Source organism: Sminthopsis crassicaudata, chromosome 6 (genome assembly GCF_048593235.1).
Source record: "Sminthopsis crassicaudata isolate SCR6 chromosome 6, ASM4859323v1, whole genome shotgun sequence".
Taxonomy (NCBI): domain Eukaryota; kingdom Metazoa; phylum Chordata; class Mammalia; order Dasyuromorphia; family Dasyuridae; genus Sminthopsis; species Sminthopsis crassicaudata.
The window spans coordinates 151,351,200-151,376,336 of NC_133622.1; the positions used below are offsets into that span (position 1 = coordinate 151,351,200).

Genomic DNA, 25,137 nt, shown 5'->3' on the forward strand with positions numbered 1-25,137 from the left:
GTGGTCTATATAAAAACATTAAAATAGTGATTATACCACTAATGCTAATTCTAGCATGTTTCCTTGACTGGCCTTAAAAACAGGCAGCTGCTTATGTTCTATAATTTTGGGGAGGCACCAAAAACAATCCCTCAGTCTGTCCTCCTAACATCACCCCCAACTTCTGATAACTGCTTGAAATTTCCTGTTTTTTTCTAAGATAACATTAATTTAAACTGTTTCAGTATTTCTGCCTCAATACAAGTGAATTTGAGAGGCAATTTAGCAGGAAAGATAGAGAACAAGCCTTGGAATTGGGAAGATCTGAATTCAAGTTATTTCTGTGACAGAAAATTTTAATAGGGAAGGTCAGAAAGCACAAGGACCAGAAGGACCCCTGAGAGAGAATGCATGCTTATTTCACAGTGTAGAATAGGTTCCCAGTTACCTCCCAGAAAAGAAGCAGTAAGATTCCCCCGGCCACATTCAGATGACTGATCAGCCTGCTCTGGCCTGGCTTACAGCACAGACATTTACAAACCAAGCTCAGACAGCACCCACCTTCACACAACCAGGCTTTGTGAGAGCAAGAAGCCCTTGGCCTTCAGCATCCCCAGACATTATCATTGTTTGAGGCCCTGAGCAAACAAAGGTACTCCTTTCACAATAATACATTTTGATCTACTTTGCTTTCCCTGGACCTGAAATCATTAAGGAGGTCTTCACAGTAATAGGGAGACACATAGAAAAAGTAGCACTCCTCCCATCACAAAGAATCACTTTTCAAATCCTTTCCTAATAGCTAGCAATTTAATACAGAAGGTGAAGAAAATAAAGGATTCTGAACTTGAGGTGTTGGGAAGAGTTTTCCTCAGACACTTCCATTAAAATATAACGTTCCTCTCGTCTTCTCAACAGGTCTATGACATATTAAATGGAAAGCCATATCAATCAGAGTCAACATCCAGTGATTTACTGGTACAAGGTAAGTTATGGTGGCATATGAATCTCTTCTTTAAGATGAAAATCATGTTTTTTAGGGGGAGAAATGTGTTTTGTAGTGTGTCAAGCATAAGTTCTCATTTTTGATTTGAAGATCCTAATGGCATGAGGAAGGAGAATGCCCAGTTTTAACCTAATGAAATACAGATTAATTTTGCTCATCAGGGCACTGACTGCTCCTCAAAATAAAGTGCTTCCACTGTGAGATGGTTAGAGAACAATGCTATAATGAACCATTAATTCATTCTGTCTTGTCTCTTATTCCCTTTAGGAGATATGAAACAGCTGAATGAAGATGCAAAGTTGCAGCTTTATAAGTTATTAGAAATGCCTGATCCAGACAAAAACTGGTCTACTCTGGCACAGAAATTAGGTCTGGGAATTCTCAACAATGCCTTCCGACTGAGTCCTACTCCTTCCAAAACTCTAATGGACAACTATGAGGTGATGCCCTGTTTTAAGCATTTGCTCATTTGCATTTAGCCTTGGCATTGTCAGCCCCCATTAACCCAGAAGCAGAGCTTCCTCCACCTTCCTTCGCCCCCAAAACTCAGAGGAAGAAAAGTACTTCTTGTCCCCAGGTTGCTTTTGTAACCCAGTGATCCTGACTGGCAATAGTAAAGTTGCCTTATCTGAGAAGGCTCTTATCAAACAAATTGGGGTTTTTCAGGGCCTCTAGGGAAAAAATATATAGAAAATGAACACAACAATAATAGCTCTAGCATCTGCTAGATGTTACCTCATTTGATCCTCACAACCACCTTGTGAGAGTAGGAACTAATTTTATCCCCATTTTATGATGAGGAAACTGAGTCTGAAAGAGGTTTCATGACTTATCCACCAGGGTCACATATCTGAGACAGGATTCAAACAAACTTAGCTCTTTCAGATTCTAATGCTTTATCCACTGTTTTTTCTGGCTCCCTTTATCCCTTCCACATCACGAGTTTCCCTACTGCAGTTTCGATATGTCATGGGATCAGCAAATGAAAATAAATGGGAATTTTGGGGGACTTTTATGGAAACTGCAGATGACATGCAAAAGCCATTAGATGACACAGAAAAAGTTTTGAAACTCAGAAATGCATAAAAATATTTATAGTGTTGTATAATGTAGTCTAAGACCAAATCTTTAACCCAAACTTTACAATAAGGTACTGCAAACATCCCATTAAAAAAAAAGAAAAATTCAGATTTATTCACCTATATGAAGGTTTTATGCAGATTTCCTAGACCACAGGGATACAATGCTTTAAATCCCTGCATTGTGAAAGGGATAATTACTTTTTTCTACTTACTATAGAAAAATGCTAAACTATTAAGTGTTTTCAGCAGAATGGGGCAAACCACCCTGATTAGTAGGATTTGTGGTGAAAGTTTGGAATATGAAAAGTTGGGGTGCTTGGTAATGAAATAAGGATAGGTTTTATTCATGTTCCTGAAGGGAAGGAGGCTGTAGTTCTAGAAAAACCCATACATGCTACCTTTTATACTCCTGGGTTACTGAAATGATGCCTTGGGATCCTAGAAGTCTCTTCATAAATTTGAAAAGTTGCCCTGGTTGGATCCCTGCTTCCCAACAAGGGTTTGTACCCTAAGTTGTTATTGTTGTTTATCCTTCATTCTCAAAGCAAATCATGACATCAGGGAGGTGATACTAGCACCTGATGTCTTGCAACTGATTGGAATTAAAGTGAGAAGGGGCTGCGCAGAGGAATCATCTGAGTCCAGTGGCCAGATATGGATCAGGATTACAAGACATTGCCCTGAATACCTTTTTAAGCAAAGGTTTTTTCCCAGATCTATATGACTGAGGCAATACCCATTCTGAGTAAGAAATGAGGCAGAGAATGGCCTCTTTTCCCTAGTTAAAAAATATCATTCTTGAAGGGGAAGAACTTTAGTGTTTCTGGCCAAAACAGAAACAATTGCTATTCATTTTACATTGAATACAAGGAAGGACATGTCAACATAAGACAATGAAGGGAGATGAGAGAGAGACATTATGTAGAAGTCACCAGATTGAAGATTTGCATTTTACCCTAGAGGCAATAGGGAGACATGGGAGAGATTTGAGTAGGTGAAGGGCACTGAACAGGTGGGAAAAGGGACCCTGGAAGGGGAAAAGTCTCGTCTAAACTCTGGCAGTGAGAAAGGAGAAGCAGGGCTTGAGCCCCCAAGCCAGGACAGCTGATTCGTCCACTATGGTGCCCCAAACATCATGCCAGGCTAGGTTGTTGGCATTTGTACGATCTCCTAACACTGAGGATCCACAGAGGCCACACCATTTGTTCCTGGCACTATTCTGGGGTTTCAAGGACTTCAGTAGGCCCTTCGAGAAAGGGGCAGAAACCATCACGGACAAAAGTAGACAAAGGTGGGCAAGAGTGTAGGAGAGCATAGTTCTTCACAGTCCTCTTAGCTCAGTAGCCCTGCTTGATAGAATGAGGGGGTTAGACATGCACATTTTTGTCCAGTGGAAATGCCATTGGTGCCAGAGAGTGGGCAACAAGAGATGGGTTCTGGTGAAGCCTCTCATCCTGCTGATGACTAAGAATTCAGACTGTGGCTTGATGCACACTGTAGAAACAGCATGGTGATGAAGTCATTTTCTTTCTTTTAAAAATCCAGCCCCCTGTAGTTTTTCAATAACTGTAGCAGGGAAACCCTCCAAGCTCCACTTTATTGAGAGGTTTTATTATCTCAGCATTTCTTTCTCTATGCTCACTATAAAGAGCCTTACTGATGTCCTGAATGGTCTTCAAGAGATGAAACAGGAATTTTTTTTCAAAAAAATTATATGTTTTCTTTGTCATTCTACTATGATGCTTTGCAGCTGACCAGTTGTAGTCTGTTCCTCCTATGTGTTGTTAGGCGGTGGTGGCAAGAGGGGGCAAGGGAGGCTGTGGAGGAGAGAGGAGAACATTGAAGCTTGCAGTCAAATGGGGAAGGCCTGAACTTTGTTCTTTGTTAAATACAATTACAGTGTTTCTCACAAAGAAATGCTTATTTTTCCCTTCTCTCTCATAGGTCTCTGGGGGAACAATAAGGGAACTGGTGGATGCTCTGAGAGAAATGGGCTATACTGAAGCGATTGAAGTCATCCAGAAGGCCTCCAATGCCTCAGTAAATGCATCTGAAATCAAAGAACAGCCTGTGGAGCAGATATATTCACTGCCCCCATCACCCTCCTCCATAAGACAGCAGTTAGGTATGAGAATGGTTACAGACTTGAAAGACTGTGTCTTGGAAGAGTGGGGTAGGGAATGATGATACACAGTCTGTATATTCTTGTGTGAATGAGAAACAGGCACCTTCCCTTGCTCCCTGACCTTGGGCTTCCTAAATTAGTTATTCTTAACCTCAGTGTCACAGGGCACATATTGCCATCCTTTTTTGTTATTTACTCAATTATTCTTGCCCAACTCTTCATGACTCCATTTGGGATATCTTCCTAGAAGAAAGATTGCATTTCAATACAGTGCTGGGTCCTGTTTACCTCCAGGTAAAGAGGCAGGAATAAGGAAAGCAGTAGAATTTCCAAAGAGATTGTTCTTTGAGAATGAAATGAGTCAGGTTCCCTGTGCATATGGGGTACTTTAAATTTAAGGTGACTCAATAATCATCAAAGCGATATAATCACACTTGTGAATTAATGGACAAAACTAGCAAAGCATCCATCACCTACTTAGTTTTCTCTTTAGATAGCATTGAAAGAACAGTAGTTGTATCTGTCCTTCTTTTGCAGAGTTAGAGTTCAGTTGTTCTGGGCTTCCAGCATTGTATTGATCTAATCTAAAAATATTAAGGAAGTACTCTATAATGGGCGCCGTGCTTAATGAACTTTATTTAGGGTTATTTCAGACATATGTCACCATGCTACCAGACATGCCACCAGAATTTGCACAAATCTAACGCCACCATTTGATTAGAGTTTGAATATAGTTGGTCCTAGGTTTCTCTAGAATAATCATTAACTTAAGAAAGTTGTTCATATTCCTACAAAGATCTCCTACTTAGGAGAATTTTCATTTAATTTTTCCAGAATGGTTTCATTAAACTAAAAAATAAGTCCTATTTTTTATCAAATGAGCAGCTAGATCGTACAGCGCATGGAGAGTCAGGCCTGAAGTTAGCATGATTTAATTTCCTGAATTTAGATCTGATGTCAGATGCTTATTAGCTGTGTGACTCAGGGCAAATCACAATCCTGTTTGCCTTAGTTTCTCATGTGTCAAATGAACTAGAAAAGGAAATAGCAAACTACTCAAGTATCTTTGCCAACAAAACCTCAAATCGGGTCACAGAGAGTTGGGCGTGACCAAAACAATTAAAAGAAAACAAAATATTTTATCAAAACAATTTAATGACAGAAAATAGTGTTGAATCCTTGGTATGTAAAACATTCAGTAAAAGTCTAGAGTATGGTTCCTGTTTCTTTTCTATCCATTGAGTTACCTAGCTGATTTGTATCAAGTGATCAAGTAGTTGGTTAGCCATTGACCATCCATCCTATATTTATCATAAAAGAAACTGGGGAAAAAAAGATTTTATTGTAGCTTCATATTCAATGAATATAACATTAGTCTCCTTTGAATCTCTGAACTTGTCCTGTAGCTGTGTCCAAGAGAAATTCAATACAGGGACTCCGTTACATTCTTTTCTTCTTGTTTCATTTTCATTGCAATTATGTTTTAGGTTCTGGTTTTTTCTTTTTTTGTTTTGTTTTGTTTTGTTTTTTGAGACAGTTGGGTTTAATTGACTTGCTCAGGATCACAGAGTTAATAAGTGTTTAAGGCCTTACAACTTTCTAACTCCAGGACCAGTGCTCTATCCACTGCACCACCAAGATGTCCATTGCAATTATGTTTTGAGAGAAACAAAGTATGTTTGCTAGTCAGTAATTTCAGCTCTTTAAAATTCTTCAAAAGAAGTTACTTCCTCTTTTATTTACTGTCCTTTACCTGGCACAGTTTTTAATGCCAGGTAAAGCACTTAGTCAATAATTCCTTAGTTTCATTAGGTTGGTGTGATGGGGGAAAAGGTAAAAGATAGGAGATGGTAGCGGCAGAAATAAAGGGGGAAATTCAATGATGTTGTCCAGGCCAGTGATATCTAATAACCCCATACAAAAATAAAAGGAACTGTCCAGCACTAAAACTTTGTCTTTCCTCCTCAGGTGAATATAAACTCCAAGATAATGAAAATGTCTATGACAGTGGGGTGGAAACCTCCTTCCATAAACTCAGTTTTACTGAGTCTCTGACTAGCCCTGGCCCATTGATAACACTCAACAAAATGTCTCGTGAATACGGACAGGAAGCATCAATCGAAGGCAAGGTTTAACAAAATCGTTGAGGATTTACAGCGCAGAAATCCCATTTAACCATTCAAAGGACAGGAAGACCAAGGTGCTCAGAGGAAACAAACTGGTTTGAACTATTGGGGATTAAAACCAGGATCTTCAACTTCCTTCTTATTTCTTAAACTACTTATAGTTTGGTTCATTTACCAGATATAGAACCCAGGGTCAGGATAGTACCTTCTTTAGGGAAATGGGGCTTACCAAACTTTTTGGCTGCCAATGAACTCAAGTTGCTTTCTGTTTGTTCCTGCTGTTTCTATGCTGCAAACCCACTCCCCTTAAAAGACTTGGGGAATGCCCACAAAGATACTCTCTCTAGCTATTCATAGTACAGTTACTCAAATTATAAAGAAATTAAGAAAATGTATTTTGAAGTGGGAATCACTCAATGTACAAATTTTTAAAAGCTTGTTGCTTTTGGTTATCGTGATTTAAAAGAAAGGAATATGTATATTTCAGTGAATATTTAAACATTGGTCTAATCAATGCTGAAAATGGTATTTTCCACTGTTTCTGCATTTTACTATTGTAAATATTTTTTTAGATTAAATACTTTAAAGGAGAAATGTTGGATTTATAAATGCTATTTTTTATTTTACTTTTATAATAAAAGAAAAAGTAAATGGAAAACCTCGCCTTCTCTGATCTTTGAAGAATCTGTTTCTGACATAATACCTGGGGTTCATTACATTACTTTGTTGCTGTATTCCCGTTATTGTCAGTTAAAAACTTACAGAGAGACTTTGTCATCATACTGAAAAACCAGAATCTATCTCTTTTAGACACAGGCTCTGGACATTGGTCCAGATCCTGATCATATCATGTCAGATTGTGCCTTCTTGAAGAATCTCTTTCATAAACCCATCAAAACTGAAATATGTCAGAGTGCCAAAGTGTCTCTGCAAGACATCATCTCATTAGGCTGGCTAATCAAAGAGTTCTAAAGGAGTCTCACTAGGAGCTTTGACAATATTCACTTGCTATTATAATTACTCAATTTGGTTAGTTGTAGCCTTACCATCCTATATACTTGTAGCACAGTACCTGGTTAAGTATATAATAAATGCTCTGTCTATATTTTAAAGGGAAAAAAAACCTCTTTTGTGGGTCAGAAATTTTCTTTACCTTCTTTATCTTTTACTACACCCACCATATTACTTCTCTCTTCTTTTTCCCTTCCATTCCCTATTAAGAGTTACATTCTTTCTTTAGTTCTCTTATTCCCAATACCCATATTTTATTTCAAATAGAATTTTATAATTTATATTTTCTTAATTTTAAAATTTAATATTTCCCAATTGTATTCAAAACATTTTTTACATTTGTCTTTAAAACTTTTGAATTTTAGATTCTCTACTTTATCCCCAACCTAGCCCCCATTAAAAAGCATATGAAGTTAGGCAAAACATTTCCATAAAAGACATGTGAAAGAAAACATAAATCTCCCACCCTAATAGAAAAAAGCCTCCAGAAAAATAAAGTTGAGAGAGAGAGAGAATGCTTCAGGTTGTATTCAGATAAAATCATTCCTTCTCTGGATATTGATAGGATTTTTCATCATAAGTCCTTCAGAGTAGTCATGGATCATTGTACTGCTAAGAATAGTAAAGCCATTGACAATTGGTCATCATAGAACATTGCTGTTACTTTGTATATAGTACATTTCGCTTTGCTTGAATTCAGAGGACTTTCCAGATTTTTTTCTGAGAATATTCTGTTCATCATTTCCCATAACAATAGTATTCAATGACCATCCCATACCACAATTTATTCAGCCATTGCCCACTTGATGGGCATCCCTTCAAATCTCTTTTGGCATTCATGCTTAGTTGGGTCAAAGGCTATTCATGAATAAAATTTATAATTTGTAACATGCAAAACAAATAATTATATATAATGTTTATGTGGATAACAAAATGATAACTATAATGATATTAATGTGATGGATAAGCTTAGTTTTCTATACTGACTTTTCCATAAGAAACCATACTTTTTTTTTGGATTTTCCCCATCAGAATTCAGTCTAATGCATTTTGTAGGTCTGTTTAGAGGAGTTTGTGCAGAGTAGTTCAATCCCATTGATTCTAAGTACAGTAGTATCCTAACTCTACTCTACCAAGTTTCTCTTTTTCAACCACTACTTGAAATAGATATTGAATCTTTTAATGGCTTCAGAAGAAAACCCCATTTCACTCAAATAAGATGTTTTGAACTCCTAGATCTGTATCACTTTGATAAAATGGAGGATTCCTTGTTCATCTTTAAAACAACACAATAGGATTTTTTAGTTTTAAATGTCTGTCCACAAGACCAAATCTATTAATTGTTCTTGTTTGATGAAGTCAAATCAAATGTGTTCATGTATCCATAGCTACTAGGTTCCTATTAAATTTGTATTTTAAAATAATTATCTAAAATGATAATTGCCCCTGTAGACTAGAAATGATTAATTTAAGTGATTAAAGCAGAGTTTTGCCTTTTCTTACATTTTCAAGTCAATTTTTTTAATATTGGAAAGTACATAAATATTTTCCAATTTATTATCTGACTGTCTCATAAATAGTTACTTGATCATTGAGAAATGAAATGTGAATATGAAAACACTGCATTTATTGATTTCTTGAGAATTTCCTTTTTTTAAAAAAATGCCCACTAAATATGCAAGTTTCAGGAGGAAATTTGTTGAAAAATGAATTTGCTTTATTTTTATTATAATCATGAATAAAAAGTGATGATGGTCTCTTAACTCAAAAACTCTTCAAAGCATTTTGATGAGAAAATCAGTATATTTTATAATGCTATGTGCCTTCTCTTCTGCCTTTATCTCATTATATTTTTACCTAGCAGGTTAGAACTAATTTGGTTCTGCTTATTAAAAGAAAGCTAAATATCATATAATCAACTGTCTTTTAAGAAATTGATTTCTTTTTTAACAACTTGGAAGATTGGATGTAGCTCTTATTCTTTGATACAAGTGATTGTGTATGAAGCAATATGTCCAAATTACACAAGGAGAATTTCAAAGTAGTGCTAAGAAATCTTTATTTCATTTGGATAGATGCTGATTCCAATACAATTTTCCTCCATTGTATCATTTTATTTCTTAAAGTCTAGGATTAAAAATTTCTCCTGATGGTGTATTGCCAATAGTAGGTTTGCAAATGAATAAATCTATCCTCTCAGTTAAAATAACTTAACATCTATATCTGTTGCTTAACTTATTTGTAATGCAAATTGGAAAGATTTTAATTTCTCAATTAATTACAAATGTCTTCAGACAGGGATTTAACTCCTATTATTCTTTGCCTTTCAATTTCTCTAATAAATTTTCTTTATAAGCTACTTTTATATTTATTCATCAATAAAGGATATTATTTGTCTTTTAAAAAGACAACATTTTTAGAAAAATTGGGTTTTTTCTGCTGAAAATTTCTAAAAAGCTTTTGGGGAAATATAACAACTATTGTACTTTAGAAATACCTACATTGATATGGAAATTATATTTTTCACTTACACATTAAATAATTAAATAATTTGACACACACACATATATATATATATATATATATATATATACACACACATATGTATATATAAGTCAAAATCTATCTAATGCTACTTTTATAATAACTTTGATTTAAACTTTTTCATTTAAAAAAGTCTTTTTATGGAATACCAATTATTATTTTTCATCTCCTGGCACCATCATGGTCTATTGTTTTCCATTTTGGAAAGCTTTAAACTTAAAGGGAAAATTGGGCTAACAGCAGAGGATCTAAATGTGAAGTTCACGATCATATATTCCCTAATTTTTAGAGTAAAAGGATCCTAATTCTAAACCTTTTCCCTCTGTTCCAGAAGCTTCCTCTTTTACTTTCTCTAATCTCTACTCTGGCTAGGGCTCCTAAAGTTAATAGTCAGGCTACTGATGCTATCAATCTCTTCTGCAACTCTATGGATGGAATCGTTTTTTATATGGTACCAGCAGATGGAGATAAAGCCACAATGAATACAGCTCCTCAGGGAAGGTTCTGTTCTAGTGCTGAAATAGACTTCCCTTTTAAAATTTAGATCTCAGGGGAAAAAATTGTAAAAATTTTCCTGATACTTTGGTTACCTTTTAGGATTTCTTTTCCATTATAAATATAGCCCTATCTCTGAAGCCAGATTTTTCCTCAATCTTATCCAAATCAATATTCTTTTAAGCCAGGAATTCTTCACTTTTGGGGGGGACAAGGATGGATCATGATCTCCTTTAGCAGTCCTACTGATAGAAACTTTTGGAAGCTTCTAGAAAATCCTTCTCAAAATCATGTTTTTAAATATATAAATTGCATATGATTACAAGATAAACCAATTATATTAAAATGCAATTATCAAAATATTTCTTAGACGCAAGTCCACACACCTATTTTTGGCCAAGGAAAGCATGTGGTTTTCTTAAATCAAGTCTCATCAATCAAGTCAGTTCACACAGATATTTTCAGTCATCTATATCCTACACCTAAACCCTAAGTCATTTATATCTGCATTTTTTGCTTTCTTAATAACGGGAAGAAAAAAATGACGGTAATATTATATTTTGCTATGCTACAAAATGAACCAAGGTGTGGAGAGAAAGGATGTAGTAGCTGAGTAAAAGGGATTAAATTTCTACCTGGTAGAGCAGTGGTATGGTGGTACTCTTTCAGTTATATGAAGATAAGTGCTCTAGTTTTTGGACTACACAGAAGTCTTGAAGCTCCATTTCCTTTCCTGCTGAATGTCTTGGGGGCATCTTTCTGCTTGTTGGCTAATTCATTATATTAGGCCTGCTGATACCTAAAACAATCATATTTCAGCCAAGATTAGAAAGTTCCATCAAGACCTTACTCTCACATGACATCTTTATTATACATGCCCTCCTATTTGTTGTAATATTGGACCAAACCTGTGATTTCATTAACATAGGGAACTCCCAGTGAGGAAATTCCCTCTACTGAGAATCATCTCCCTTTCTCCCCCACTCCTACCATATTCTGAAACTTAAGAGTGTAGACAATGACAGGTGAGATGACTTAACCCATGGTCACAGAGACATATTTTTCAGAATGCAGGCCCTAGACTTGGGTTTTTTCTTTATAATAATATTTTATTTTCCAAATACATATAAAGATAGTTTTCAATACACAAAACATTTGTAACAAAATAGCAAGTAATCTGATATAGATTAAATAGCTGCAGTTCTTTTAAACATATTTCCATATTGTTTATGTAGTGCAAGAAAAATCAGAACAAAAGGGAAAAAAAAACATGAGAAGGAAAAAAACCCAAAAAGTGAAAATATTATGCCTTAATCTATATTCAGTTTCCATAGTTCTCTGTCTGGATGCAGATGGCATTTCCTAAGTCTCTTGGAACTGCCTTGAATCACCACATTGTTGAGATGAGCCATGGACATGGGTTTTTCTGACTCAGAGTCTGGCATATTCCCTTTTCTGCAATATTCATTCACCTGTTATCATGAACACTACATACTGGTAAATCCAAAGAAGATTTTCAGGATTGGAAACTAAGGTTAGGATATAGAAAGGGATGAATAGAAAGACAACATTGCTCTTAAAGAGTCTTTAGGGCTATGGGAGTAAACAAGATGGTTTAATGGCTGGAACAGAAAACAATCTTCCAATTTACCCAGACTTTCATATGACTTTATACAACCCACACATCCTTCAAGTTCCTTATTTTTAAACAGATCATGATGTTCCTTTTATACATAGAATCCCTTGGTTAAGAGGAAAGATATGTTATACTTCAAGAACAGCCAGAGCCATAGGCCCTAGTCCAGTGTTGGAAAATAAGGGAGACAAATTGCAAAGAATTGCAGGAGCTAGTGGCTAGATTCCCATCTCTCTTTTCTGACAGGAGGTTGTGAAGGGATAGGAGGATGAAAACGATCCCCCCCCTTAGCCCACAGAGACAACAGAGATAACTTAAGTTTCAGAAAAAATTAAAAAATTAGCATAATAGAGCTGGAAAAAACCTAAATGGTCCCCTCATTCAAATCCCAATTAAAAATTATAGAAATTGAGGACCAAGGAATTTGCCCATTGATATGAAATTTATTCATGACAGAATTAGGATCATAATCCAAGTCTGACTTTTACTCTAGTGCTTAGAGCATCAAAATTAGGAGTTCTGATAAAACTACTACTGACAGGGCATGAAAAATGAGAGTGGTTCTGCAAGATGAGAGAATAAATGTCCCTGTGTTCAAATATGAAAAGAGAACAGTTTGCAAACTTTAAGTCAATGAGTTTGATTTCAATTTCTGGAAAATTTCTAGAATGGATCATTAAAGACATCATTAGTGAACATCTAGCTATAAAAAGAAACAGTAATCACATTTCATCAAGAACAGGTCATGCCAGACTATCCTTGTTTCCTTTTTTGACAGGGTTATCATAATAATTAATGAAGAGATGATGTGGATAAAGCTCATTTAGATTTTTGCAAAGCTTTTGATAAAGTAAATAAGATAGAGCAATATGATTATATGATTAAAGTCAGAGAGATTAAGAATTGGGGGGACAGCCAGACTCAAATAGTAGTAATGGCTCGTTTTTAACAAAACAGGATATCTTCAGTGCAGTATCCCAGGGATCTGTGCTTGCTTCTGTAAACATTATGAATGACTTAGATAAAGACATGAATCAATGTTTTATTCATCAAATTTGCAAATGATATAAAGGTGGGAAAGATATTAAGCATAGTAGATATAAAACAATCTTGACCACGTTAGAGGATTATTCTGAATATAATAATAATGGTAATAGAATAACAATATCTACCATTTATATTGGGTTTTTTTAGGTTTGCAAAGTACCTTTACATATCTCATTTGATTCTCACAATTTTGTGAGATAGGTGCTATAGTCTTCATTTTACAAAGGAGGAAACTAAGGCTGAAAAAAATAAAGTGATTTGCCCAGTATCACATGGCTAGTTAGTCAGGCAGGATTTGAATTCAGGTCTTTCTGCTTCATGTCTATTATTCTTTGCATTGTGCCACCTAGCTGAAATTCAAAAGGGATAAATATAGTCTTGAATTAAAGTACACAAGAATCAACCTTGCAAGAGAAGATTCAGTTAGATAGTAGTGATTCCCCCCAGTTTGGAGGTGAACTGCACCAACAATATGAATCAGCAGTGTGATGTGGCAGCCAAAAAAAAACTAATGACAAGGATAATTTGCTAAGAAATTAGATAGATGCTGCAGTGGAGAGTATGCTAGGATTAAAATTAAGGAAGACTCATCTTCCTGAACTCAAACTTGGCCTTGGATATTTACTAGTGGTGAGACCCTGGGCAAGTTACTTAACCCCATTTGCCTCAATTTTCTCATCTATAAAATAAGCTGGAGAAGGAAATGGCAAACCTTCCTGGATCTTTACCAAGAAAAGCCCAAATGGGGTCACAAAGAGTTGCACATGACTGAAAATGATTGAACAACAATAACAATTTTTTAGAAATACAGATGAGATTGTCCCAGTATATTCTGCCCTCATTAGCTCTGATCTAGTGCCATTGTGTTCAGTTCTAGGCACCAAAGTTTAAGAAAGATATTGATAAGCTGGGAATGTCCAGATAATTCTTTCCAGGATAGTGAAGGACCTTGAGTCCATGCATATTTAATTAGGCTGAAAGTACCAGGAATGTTTAGTATGGAGAACAGAAGGCTAAAGGAGAACATAACCACAAGTTTCAAAGTATTTAAGGATTGGCCTATAAGTAAGGCATGTAAATATGAACTTGTTCTGTTCAGTCCTAAAGGGCAGAACCAGGAATAATAGCCATCAGAATGATTGAGAGGCCACTTTAAGCCCGATGTCAGTCAGTACTTCCTAATGATTAGAGCTGTCCCAAAGTGAAATGCACTTTCTCAGGAGGTGTAGGATCACCCTACTTGAAGGTCAGTATTTAAGTAAACACACGTGGGGTTTATTACAGGGAGGATTTGTTTCTAATTATGGTGGGGTGAAGGAGGAGGATGAGATGTTCACATGAACTCCCCAGAACGTCACTTGAGATCACATTCTGTGATTCTGTGAACTATGGCCCACATGAGAATATTATCAATATAAGAAAATCATTATGTTGCTGAAGGAGGTGGAGATAGAAACCAAAGATTTGTGTTCTACTCCCTGGCATCATAATTTTATATATGTGTGTGTGTGTCTGAACTAAGCTGACATCAATATGGTGAGCCTCTGGGAACAGGGAGCCTTCAGGTTGTCTAAGAAGGGACAACTTAATTCTCAGGTTGGGAATAAGTTAGGCCAAAATTGATCAATAAGTTGGAAAGGGTCACAAACCATGAAAACTCCTATTCTTTCAGCCTGTGAAAGATGGCAGACTCAGACTTAAAACAGTTTGTGGCTGTGTGGACAAATATAGAAGTTGAGCATTTGCAGACTCAAATGATACAATATAACATGAATGAGTGAAATTACATGTTATGTATGCCACCATTATATCCAAAAGAATATATCCAAAAAAAGCTCAAATATATCCAAAAGAGATCAAAGAGATAGGAAAAGGTCCCACATATGCAAATATATATATATATATGATATAAAAAAGGAAATAGATAATTTCCAAAATAAAAATGGACTTATAATAATTGTTACCAAATGAAGAAGCAGAATTAGAAGAACAATTTATATCACAACATTAATATTATAAAAACAATTTCAAAGAATTTATAAACTAATGAAAGAAGAAGATGGGTTGCAACAGTTCATACAACCACTCCCCTCCCCATCATAGCGAATCACAGTTTTGTCTCCAATATTCCATCTATTTCAACATTCTCCTATTCTATTCTCAGCTATAACTGGCCATCTATGGCTACACCAAGATGGATCTCGCAAGGCAGAAAGGATTGCAATCAAAATGATCCAGGCACCTGCAATAATTATAATAAAGATGCAACCATCCATATAATGCCTACATTTTGTTTCCTCCTACTCACTGAGGCAGGATAAAAAGGTAAATAAGACTCCAACATATACATATTTTTCATTTCTTTGCTTGGAAAGTATATTAGGATGTAATATACTAGGATGTACAAGCATGAATGGAGTATGATTATATTATTTTCACTCTCTTCTCACCAATCCACCCCATTTCTAGATGTCCTTATTTCTATGGGGGTCACCATGCATCAAAGTTCTCAACCTCCTCTTTATTTTAAATTGAAACTGTTCTTTTCTAAATTACCAAATTCTCTCTCTGTATCTCCAATTCTCTTTCCCTCTGCCTCTCTTTCTCCCTCCCCCTCTTATTCCCTCCTTCTCTTTCTTCCTTTTCCCCTCCCCCTCTTTCTCTCTTACATACACACACACACACACACACACACACACACACACACACACACACACACACACACACACGAGTATTTATTTCAAAGATCCAACAAAGAAAGAATTACATTTCCCCCAACACTTAAGGGCTATCCTTCCCCCCTATACTATCTCTCAGTTTCTGAGGTGCTTAAGATTTCAGACTTAATATACTTAATATAATTTTTGTTGTTGTTCTTTTTATCATTTTTATTAAAGCTTTTTATTAACAAAGCATATGCATGGGTAATTTTTCCAGCATTGACCCTTGCATAATTTTTTGTTCCAAATTTTCTCCTCCTTCCCTTCACTCCGTCCCTAAGCTGACAGGTAGTCCAATACATGTTAAATATGTTGAAATACATGTTAGATCTAAGATATGTATACATATTTATATAATTATCTTGTTGCAAAAGAAAAATCAGATCAATAAGGAAGAAAAAGAAAAACTGAGAAAGAAAACAAAATACAAGCAAATAACAACAGAGAGTGAGAGTGCTATGTTGTGTTTCACACTCTATTCCCATGGTTCTCTCTCTGGGTGTAGATGGCTCTCTTTATCACTGCACAAGTAGAACTGGTTTGAATCATCTCAATGTCGAAGAAAGCCACATCCATCAGAATTGATCGTCATATAGTCTTATTGTTGCCATGCATAATGATCTTCTGATTCTGCTCATTTCCCTCAACATCAATTCATGTAAGTCTATCCAAGCCTCTCTGAAATCAACCTGTTGGTCATTTCTTACAGAACAATAGTATTTCATAGCATCCATATACCATAATTTATTCAGCCATTCTCTAATTGATAGGCATCCATTCAGTTTTCCAGTTTATTGCCACTACAAAGAGGGCTGTCACAAACAATTTTTGCACATGTGGGTCCCTTTCCCTCCTTTAAGATCTCTTTGGGATAAAATCCCAATAGAAGCATTGCTGGATCAAAGGGTATGCACAGTTTGATAACTTTTTGATCATAGTTCCAAATTGCTCTCCAGAATGGTTGGATTCATTCACAGTTCCAGCAACAATGTATAAGTGTCCCAGTCTTCCCACATGTCCTCCAACATTCATCATTATCTTTTCCTGTTATCTTAGTCAATCTGACAGATGTATGGTGGTATCTGAGCTGTCTTACTTTGCGTTTCTCTGATTAAACGTGATTTGAAGCACCTTTTCATATGACTAGAAATAGTTTCAATTTCTTCATCTGAAAACTCTCTTCATATCCTTTGACCATTTATCAATTGGAGAATGGCTTGAACTGTTATAAATTTGGGTCAATTCTCTATATATTTTAGAAATGAGCCCTTTATCAGATCATTTGGATCTAAAAATGTTTTGCCAGTTTATTGCTTCTCTTCTAATCTTGGCTGCCTTCATTTTGTTTGTACAAAACCTTTTTAACTTAATATAATCGAAATTATCAATTGTGGGATCAATAATGATCTCTAATTCTTCTTTGGTCACAAATTCCTTCCTCTTCCACAAATCTGAGAGGTAAACTATCTTATGTTCTTCTAATTTGTTTATAATATCATTCTTTATGTGTAGATCATGAACTCATTTCAATCCTATCTTGTTATACTATGTTAGGTGTGGGTCTATGCCTACTTTCTGCCATACAAGTTTCCAATTTCCCCAACAGTTTTTGTCAAATAGTGAATTCTTATCCCAAAAGCTGGAGCCTTTGGGTTTGTCACATACTAGATTGTTATAGTCAATGGCTATTTTGTTCTGTGAACTTAAACTATTCCACTGATCAACTTCTCTATTTCTTAACCAGTAGCAAATGGTTTTGATGATTGCTGCTTTATAATGTAGTTTTAAATCTGGTATAGCTAGGCTATCTTCATTTGCTTTTCTCTTCATTAATTCCTTTGAAATTCTTTATCTTTTGTTCTTCCACATGAATTTTGTTATTTTTTCTGTCAGTAAAATAGTTTCTTGGGAGTTTGATTTGTATAGCACTAAATAAATAGATTAGTTTAGGGATCATTATCATCTATATTATATTTGCTCAACCTATCTATGAGCACGTGATATTTTTCTAATTGCTTAAATCTGACTTTATTTGTGTGGAAAGTATTTTGTAGTTTTGCTAATATAGTTCCTAATTTTTCCTTGTTAGATAAATTCCCAAATATTTTATATTATCAACAGTTATTTTAAATGGAATTTCTCTTTTTATCTCTTGCTATTGGATTTTGTTAGTGATGTATAAGAATACTGATGATTTATGTGCATTTATTTTGTATCCTGCAACTTTGGTAAAGTTGTGGATTATTTCTAATCTTCATTTACTTTTTTTTGTATTTGTCCAACTGAATCTCTAAATGAGTTGTTTTGTTCTATGGAATTTTTTTTCCATTTCACAAATTCTGTTTTTAAGGAGTTTTCTTTTTCTGTTTCACAAATTCTGTTTATCTGGGAGTTGCTTTCTTTTTCCATTTTATAAAATCTATATTTCAATTAGTTATGTGCCTTTTCCAAACCCTCTTGCAATTTTTTCATTTCTTTTCCCCATTTTTCTTTTAGCTCTCTTTTAAGATCCTTTTTAATTTCTTCTAGGAGAGCCTTATGTGATAGGGACCAGGTTATATTACCCTTTAGGACTTCATCTGGATACAGTCTGCCTTTAGTCTCTGCAGGATTTGAAATCTGTTCTTCTCTTTCATCATAAATGCAATCTATTGTCAGAGTCCTCTTTACTTTTTTACTCATTAAAAAAAAATTAAGTCTGCTTTCAGGGCAGGAGAGGTTTTCCAAGTGACCGTCAATGCTCTGGGTCAGTGCTGATTCACTCCCAGTGCTGCTTTCACTGGCTGCCTCCCTCCCATTTCCAATTGAAACAGACCTTTTATGATGATCTTTGAAATTATCTTCTGCTGATAATTTGCTGCACTCCCAATATTTGTAGGTTCTATGGGTCCAGAGCTAATTCAGAGGCTGTATTTGCTAACTAGTCTGAGGATTGTAGAAAAGATCAGAAAGAAATGTGGTCATTTTGGCCATCTTGGCTCCCTATAATTTCTATATAGAAATGATCTTATCAAGTTCACAAACAAATGTGGTATTGCTGCTATGAATCTGTGTTTCAGCTACCAATGAATGATACTTACTCCCCATTTTCTTGGTTTTGTGTCACCACTCTTGATTTTCCTCTCATTATCTGACTAATTCCCTTGTTATCTTTGTTGAATTATCATTCATATCACATTTGTTAACTGTGGGTATTTTCTAGGGTTCTGTGTTGGAAGCCTTTCTCTTATCTACTGATATTCTCCCTATTAGTTATTTCATCATTTTTCATAGGGTTAATTATTATCTATGCAGATGACTCCCAGATAAATATATTCAGTCCTAATTTTTCTACTGAACTTTAGTGCCTTATCACAAAATGCCTCTGACATTTTGAACTGAATGTACTGTAGACATATCAAACCCAACGTGTTCAAAATTGGACTAATTATCTTTCTTTGGAAACCCATCTCTCTTCCAAAATTCCAAATTTCTATTTGAAAAGTGTGTGCAACTCATATAGTTTTTGTTTTTGTTTTATGGCCACCTGGCTTGTCTACATGCAGCTCACAGGAAGGGACTGATAGATATCTCAGCCCACTCCTCTCCAAGGGAAATTTTGAATCCTTTCTAGAAAGGATCAATAGAAGGGGCCATGAGGATTGCCCCTCTGTTCTGACAAAAAAAAAGTACAAGACTAGATTTTCAATTATCTGCCTCACTAAATATTTTCAATGTAATGACATGGATATTTTTTGTTGTTATTCAAAGCAGCAAAGCTCCTAGCTTTGGTTGAACCATTCTCATCAATTGCTAGTAAGACAAAAGATCATCACAAATAAAAAATAGCGAGTAAACCCAGATTAGAATATTCCAGAATATAGAGAGCAAATTAGCTTTCTAACTGGGAGTCAGGTTGCTCTATTCAACCAAGAGAAAGGCACTGATATCACTCAAAGGAAAATTTGGAATATTTTGAGGAGCAGGCTTTCCCCTATATTTTTACACTAGAAAATTTGTCCCTCACTCTACATGTCTGGAATTGATCCCCAAGTGAATCTGAAATCTTACATGTCTGTCCTCTATCAAAACAGGAATGAAGAATATATTTTCTCTCTAAAGTTCTAGAGAACCCCCATCAGGTGGTATCTAATTATCTTTCCCCAGTCCAGAATCACTTCTAAGTAGTAAGTGGCATGCAAAACAACACAAGTTTAAAATCCAAATTTATATTTTATATCCAATTACATACTGAAAGTACCAACTTCCTCTTCGTTACCCAGATACTCAACTTTGGAGTTATCCTAGGGTTTCCCTAATCCTCCGTCATCTCTGCTTCCACTATTGTGGAATCTTATATTTTTTACCTTTTCTTCACACACATAGTCATTACTCTGGGTGAGTCCCTGTCACATGGACCATTGAAATAGCTACCTGATCTCTCCATATTCCAGTATATTTTCTATACAACTAACCAAGTACAGGTCTGACCATGTCACTTTCTTACACAACAAATTCCAGTGACTCGCTATGGACTCTAGAACAAAATATTATTTCACCTTTATTTCATCCAATGTTCAGATTTTATAATGTAGATAATATATATATATATATATATATATATAGTACAATACTATAGGTATAGAACATAGATTTTTTTTTAAGCTGGAGATTCATGCATAAAATGTGCATGCACTGAAGTTTAGTAGAGAAATTAGGAGTGAATATATTTATCTGGGAGTCATCTGCATAAATAATAATTAAATCCATGAAAACTGATGGAATAACTAATAGACAGAATATCAGTAGAGAGTACAAAGGGATCCAGCGCAGAACCTTGGAGAATACTCACAGTTAGTGGATGTACTATGAATGATAATTCAACAAAGATAACTGGGGAACTGTCAGATGGTCAGAGGAAAATCAAGGGTGCATAGTCTAAAAACTTGGAGACCACTGCTCTACACCATTCTTTTCATTTTTTCATCTGTTCCTTTTCCTTAGTCATCTTTTCAAGATGCCTTATGCCAAGTTTCATAGATCCATAGCAATTAAATCTAATTATAAAGCATTCAAATGTCACCCTTTTACAAAGGTAACATTGATGGATTAGAAGGAAGTAGGCCAAAAAGCAGAGATCAGAAAAAGTTGCTCTGTGATAAACCTTGAGGCAAAACTTAGTGAGTACTGAACTCTATAAAGAAATCGAAACTCAAAAATAGAAATACTTTAGGGGTTTCTTGGGTTCACTATTTAAGAACCATGAGATTCTGAGCAATTCTCAATCTCTGAGACTCAGTTTATTTATGTGGGAAAAGAGGTTAACAACATTGACAATGGCATACTGGTTCAAAACAAAACATAGATAGCTGACACTTATTGACTGTGTGGCTCTGGGTAAAGTCCTTTAACCCCTGAGAGTTTTAGGCTTACTCTCTTGGATTAAGTGTTGTAGAAAAAGTGCTGTTCTTCACTGGTAGAGAGAATTCCTCCCTGGAAACTCCCCCACATTGAACTTAAGCAACCGATGTGAACCTCGATTAACTAATCTTTCTGATGAACCAACAAAGGATCAATCCAGAAACATGTAAGGTCTTCTGGGACTTTCTATTACATTTGGTAGATCTAATTAAAAAATTAAAAAAAAAACCACAGATTAAAGTAGGACAATGCATAAAATGACATAATACTTTAAAAGTAACCAGGGCTGGTGTCAATAACATTCATAAAAATTTTGGGCAGCAGAGAGAAGTTAGGTAATACTGCCTTTTTTAAATTAACAAATAATAAAAATGTATACATATAAACAGAAAAAAATTATATAAAAATTTTAACATGTGTACAATTTCCTTTTTTAAATATGTATTAAACATGGTAGTACCAACACTTTCCTATTTGTCTGTCACTTTCTGAACTTTCTTCTATTCTCTTCTAGGTAAGTTTTTTTTCAATGTTTCATTGATATTATTTTCTTTTATTACCTATTTCTCATGGAACATACTTATTTTATCTGAAAATCTATGTCTCATTCTGTCCCTCTAATTCATCTGTCTGTCAAGAGGTAGGAAGCATGCTTCAGCATTAGCCTTTTGGAACCATGATTGAATTCTAGTGCCTCAGCTGTTTCCTGTGTTACTAATACATGTTATTGCATAATCTATTATACTATTTACTTTGTTCTTTATCAGATCATGTAAATCTTCCTAGATTTCTCTGAATTTGCTATATTCGTCCATTTTTAAGGCACATGGCTTTTCTGATAGGGCATTATTATATCTATTCAGCTACAAACTCTCCAATAATTATAATTATCATTTTTTGCCATCTTTGCTGATCTGATGAATGGGATGAAACCTCAGAATTGTTAGAAAATGAATTAATTCTAAGTGATTTGCTGCAGTTTTTTTCATATTGTTGATAGCATTTCTTTTTTTAAAAATGGTTCATAGACTTTGATCATTTATTGTAGAAGACATGTTTTTATGTATACATATGTATAATAATGTATATATATATATATGGAAATATATATGTATAAGGAACTAATTCAAATTTATAATGATTAAGAGTCATTTGCCAATTGATAACTGGTCAATCAATAGGCAGTTAGTTCTCAAGGAAAATATCTCAGTCATTTCTGATTATTTATTATCATTTGTGTGGTTTTCTTAGCAGATTGGTTTGGCAATTTCCTTCTCCAATGATTTCCACAGTTATATGGAAAAAATACTTCAAATCACCAAAAATTAGAGAAAAACAAATTAAATCAACTCTGAAGTTGTACTCCACACCCTTAAGATTGACAAAGTTGATAAAAAAGGAAAATTGCAAATGCTGGGGGCGCTGCAGAAAAAAAGACATATTAATGCATTATTTATGTCTAGACATTCTTGAAAACAATTTGGAACTATGATTCAAAATGTGCTAAATTGGACAAACCATTCAGCCCAAACATAGCATGACTAGGTCTATGTCTCAAAAAGACAAAACAATAAGAAAAGTCTTAAATATGTACAAAAATATCTCTTTTGTGCTGTTAAAATCCTCTAAACTACCAATATATCAATATGATAGATATAAGGATATCTAGACATAAACAAATTATGGTTTATGAATGATTTCATGAGAGAATACTATTATGCTATAAGAAATGATAAAAAAGAATTTCAGAGATGTCTGGGAAGCCTTGTATGAATTAATAAGCATGAAATGAATGGAGCCCAAAGAACAATTTATACTATAAAATTAATATTTAAAAAGTGAACAATTTGGAACACTTATGAAGTCTAATAAAATGCAATGATCAACCCAGATTCCAGAAGAACAACAATGAATGCTATCCATTTTCTTACAGAGATAAAGAATGAGACATGAATTTTCAAACATAGTTGATGGGGAATTTGATTTGCTTGACTACACTTTTTTATTTTGTTTCATAGGCTCTTTCTTTTTCTTTTTCTTTGGGAGAGGGGAGGCTGAGAAAAAGAGTTGAGTAGTAGAAAAATGCTTTATAATTTAAAAAATTAAAACTATCAAAAATCTTTATACATCTTGAATATCAGACCTTTAATCATGGAAATTTGCTTCAAACATTTTTCCAGTTAGCTTGCTTTTCTAATTCTACTTTGATTTTAGTTGTGCTTTTAAATTTTATATAATCAAAATTATTCAATTCATTTTCTATAATCATCTCTGCCCTTTGTTTAGTCAAGAATTCTTCCCCTGATCTATAGAATACCTTCTCTTCTTAGTATAGCAGAAATGTCTACCATAGTTAACTTACATGTGGGATGGGCTAGTAATTTTTTAAAGGTATTAAGACCACTCTACCAACTATGCTAATAATTATGGGTGCAGAACGACTTCCTTGTAGTTAACTTTGTTACAATATTGTAAAGCATAAGACCCATACATTAGTCAACAGTTAAAAACAATTTGGTCAAAGGACTAGAAAACAATATCAACAATTGAAACCATTAGTATCCCTTGTACCATTAGTACAAAAAGCCGTAACAGCTCCAACCTTTCTCTGATGTTTGGCTGGCTGACTTCTATAAATAACTCAGAGCTCTGATGATCTGAAATAATGAAAAATGCCTTCTCTGAATATCTTTGTTGACTATCTTTCCCTTGTTACTACTAAGTAAATCTCCTTTGGTTAATTACTGAATGGCCTGGAGAGCTTGCATTTCATGCCAACATGAGCTTTTAACCTCCAGGAAATTGGTCCAAAGCTCATTTCTTTTTGCTAATTTGTTTATATAATCTTTAAAAATTAGGCCATCTATCCATTTCTGGCTTTTGTAGCATGTGGTGAAGGATGTTGTCTTAAATTTAATTTCTGTCATACTATTTTTTTTTTAAATTTTCGTGGCAGTCTTTGTCTAATAGTGAATCCTTATGCTACTAGGCCCTGGATTTATCAAGTACTAGGCTACCATATGTGATTGTTTCAAGATCTTATTTACCTGATTTCTTCAATTGATCAACTTTTAAAATTTTTAATTAGTACCATATAGTTTTGGTGATTATTGTATTCCAGTTTGAAATATGCTACAGTAAAACTCTCTTCATATTTTTCTTATTATTTTCTTTAATATTTCTGATTTTTTGGTTCCTTCAAAATATTTTATTGTTATTTTGAGTGCTAGAGATAATGTTTGGTAGTTTGATGGGTAGGAACCAAATCTATAAATTAAGTAGTTTTTAAGTTTATATTAGCAAACTAAGAGTGTACAATTAATACCATTCTTTTTGTTTTTCTTTGTCTCTCTAGTTTCTTGTTAATGTATTCATGGAAGTATCCAGTAGGTGTTGGTAGGAGGATTCTCAGATATTTTATGTGTTATGTTAAAAGAAGTGAGTAGAACCAAGAGAACATTGTACACAGCAACAACAAGATTATATGATGATCAACTGTGATGAACTTGGCTCTTTTCAACAATGAACTGATTCAGGTCAATTCCAATAGACTTGTAATGGAGAGAGCCATCTGCATACAAAAAGGATGGGGACTGAATGTGGATCACAACATAATGTTTTCACACTTTTTGTTAGTTGCTTATTTTTATTTCTTTCTCATTTTTTCCCATTTTGATCTGATTTTTCTTGAGCAGCATGATAAATGTGGAATTAAGTTTAAAAGAATTGCACATGTTTAACATATATTGGATTCCTTGTTATCTAGCAGAGGGGAAAAGAGAGGAGGAAAAATTTGAAACACAAAGTTTTGCAAGGGTGAATGCTGAAAACTATTTTTGCATGTTTTTTGAAAATAAAAAGCTATTAATAAAAATAAAATTTCCAAAAAATCCCCACAAAATTTTCCCTCCTTAAGCATCATAATGATGAAAAACATTAGTCCCAATTGTGAAAGAAGAAATATAC

At 34.6% G+C, this 25,137-nt stretch overlaps 1 protein-coding gene across 5 annotated transcripts in view; it reads left to right on the top strand.

Moving 5' to 3' along the window:
- Window positions 1-6,976, top strand: part of NFKB1 (nuclear factor kappa B subunit 1) — a 161,615-nt gene extending 154,639 nt beyond the window's left edge. For all 5 annotated transcript variants that reach the window (XM_074276224.1, XM_074276226.1, XM_074276225.1 and 2 more), the window contains 4 exons: window positions 898-964; window positions 1,253-1,425; window positions 4,012-4,192; window positions 6,161-6,976. In XM_074276224.1, the coding sequence (XP_074132325.1) occupies window positions 898-964; window positions 1,253-1,425; window positions 4,012-4,192; window positions 6,161-6,327 (588 nt within the window). In that variant the 3' untranslated portion in view covers window positions 6,328-6,976. The remainder of the gene's footprint in view (window positions 1-897; window positions 965-1,252; window positions 1,426-4,011; window positions 4,193-6,160) is intronic.
- Window positions 6,977-25,137: the final 18,161 nt, after the last annotated feature.